At 38.7% G+C, this 2,442-nt stretch overlaps 1 protein-coding gene across 1 annotated transcript in view; it reads left to right on the top strand.

Moving 5' to 3' along the window:
* LOC101296939 (transcription initiation factor IIA large subunit-like) overlaps positions 1–859 on the top strand; it is a 4,928-nt gene extending 4,069 nt beyond the window's left edge. Inside the window, exons 10-11 of the mRNA XM_004294614.1 lie at positions 188–271; positions 361–859. Of these exons, the coding sequence (XP_004294662.1) occupies positions 188–271; positions 361–384 (108 nt within the window). The 3' untranslated portion in view covers positions 385–859. The remainder of the gene's footprint in view (positions 1–187; positions 272–360) is intronic.
* Positions 860–2,442: the final 1,583 nt, after the last annotated feature.

The following is a 2,442-nucleotide window of genomic DNA, read 5'->3' as shown; positions in this document are numbered from 1 at the left end:
AAGTACGTCTCTCTCTCTCTCTCTCTCTCTCTCTCTCTCTCTCTCTCTCTCTGTTGTAATTCCTCTTCTAACTTGTAATGAACAATACTTAAATTTCTTTCCTGTATCTGGTTTGTGTTCTCAAACCAGATCAGATCTGGTAGGCTGCTGCAATATGTGTATTCTTCTCATATTTTTGATTTGTTAGGTGACACGCACCAAAAGCAGGTGGAAGTGCACACTGAAGGATGGCATTATGCACATAAACAACAAGGATGTCCTCTTTAATAAGGTGAAATTCACTTTAAAGAATTGATGTTCTTGCATGCTTTTTGCTGCTTTTTTAATGCTCATGAGTTCACTTGTAAATGCTCATTGCAGGCAACGGGAGAATTTGACTTCTGATTAGTTGGAGAAATGTCTATTCTGGCAATCAGCGGAAGTTGCGTTAGCAGAGCAAGTCCACAGTTACCATTGGCCCATGGGTGTTTTGTAATTTTTCTTTATGAACTATTATTAAGAAAGCTTCGAGGGGGAGAGAAACATTCTAGATGTCTTTTTAAGATTGGGACCGATGATGTTGGCCTTTGTACATAAAGGATGAATTTTTTTTTCCGGCCTTTACAATGGGAGGGGCTACTGAGGCACGTTTCTGAAGTTTAAATATTTTGTGCATTGGAATGTGATTCCATTGACTCTGTATACTTGGATCTATCGGTTCAATTTAAGAATTGCATCGTTTAGTAACTTTGCATTCAAGATAAACGATAGCTTGTATTTGATGTTGTAGGTGTGATTTATGGAGTTCCCAAATCTACTGAAACAATATATTCGGAACTGTTGTGGTTGTTCCATTAAGTTTCTATATGTTTTACGGATCTGAGTATGTGTTGAATCAAGAGGTGCACATTAGAAGTTTGAACCGAGACTTGTGTTTTAGTCGCTGAGATGTTTAGCTAACAGTTCAGGTGAGATTAGGAACAAAGTCTGGTATGTGTTTTGAAACTAGACTCAAGGTAGAGATAGCTCCTCATTCATCTAATCATCTTCCTTCTTCCGCTCAAACTTTCCGTTTTAAGCTCTCCCTTTTTATGGTTCAATACTTGAAATACCGGATATTGTGGTTCTTCAGATTCGAAAAAGTTATCTTGTAGCAACAAAAAACAAGCACAAACAAAAATCGATCAACACAGATCATTACAGACTGAAGCTAGTAATGTATCCGAAACCGTAAAGAAGCTAGGCTGGTGTACGCTAGCTTCATCTGTACGTATTCTGTAGCAATGAAGTAGGCCTTTTTGTACATCAAAAATGTTACCGGCCTATCCATGAAGTCCGCAATTTAAACCTTACTGTGCATGGTTTGTGATCATGCATTGAGATTGAAAGACAGTAAACAATGACGATGGATCTGCGAAACTCGAGACAGCCGGATGCTGCCATCCAGCTCCACCCTGAAAGGGTGACTCCGGTGGAGCACTGTTCCTTCTATTCGTGCCATGGCCACCGTCTGTCTCCATTTTCTCTGACATTGATGCCGGGGATCGAATGACTACCGGAGAAAGTAATGGAATTGCATTAGGAGAATCTGAAAAAGGGTTTGTTCGGGCATTGCTTGTCATTTGATCAACATGAAGAGATGCCGGGGCTTGCTTTTGTAGCCTAGTTGGGAGCCTCGCTTCTTTGTCTTTGCTGTGGCATGCATTGTGAAAGTGAAACTCCATTTCTAAATAAGACTTTGTATGATATTTCAATGGCTTCAAAGTTTTGTTCAGAGTTCAGGCACAGTTTCTGATCCCTCACTCGGCTTATTGCTTGTACAGGTTTTCAAGGGGTATATATGCAAGTTTACCAAAAGGGTGTACATAGAAATGGTGCTAATTATTATTACTTATTATTTTCTTGGCTCTAAAAATAAGGGTTGGTTAATGAGGTGAATGGCCAGAAAATTTGCGTTTTCCTGAAGTGGGAGTATGACAGTTTGAACAACGGTCATTTGCTCCAATATTGAAATGAGGGCCTGCATCCTAGGAGTTTAGGGGTTTATGATCTCTTGGAGTCAAATGTCTGATCCAGCTATACCGGATGAGAATAGGCCATGCCAAATTTGTGTTTAGTATTTGTTACTTCTAGTTAAGCAAGTAATATGATCCGTCACATTATTCTGATTAATCACGTTGTTGTTATAGGATAATTAGAATATTATTGTTCCTGTAAAGTAGATATTTACTCAGTCAGATGTTTATCTAGTCAGTTGTTGACTTAGTCAGTATTGTTATGGTTTGTGGTGGCATGTACCACAAAATAAGGAGAGATTCATGTAATCTTGTTATCTGTAATCTCCTATAAAAGGAGCTCACTCATTCGGATGAAATATACAGTTTTTCCTAAAACACGTTATCAGCACGAAGCTCTAACGTGAGTATTTTTTTTCCAACAAAAAAAAAAAAACCTTAGGTAGCT

The sequence above is a fragment of the Fragaria vesca genome, linkage group LG3, assembly GCF_000184155.1.
Source record: "Fragaria vesca subsp. vesca linkage group LG3, FraVesHawaii_1.0, whole genome shotgun sequence".
NCBI classification, from domain to species: domain Eukaryota; kingdom Viridiplantae; phylum Streptophyta; class Magnoliopsida; order Rosales; family Rosaceae; genus Fragaria; species Fragaria vesca.
Note: the sequence above shows the minus strand (reverse complement) of the source record. Positions and strands in the feature narration are given on the sequence as shown.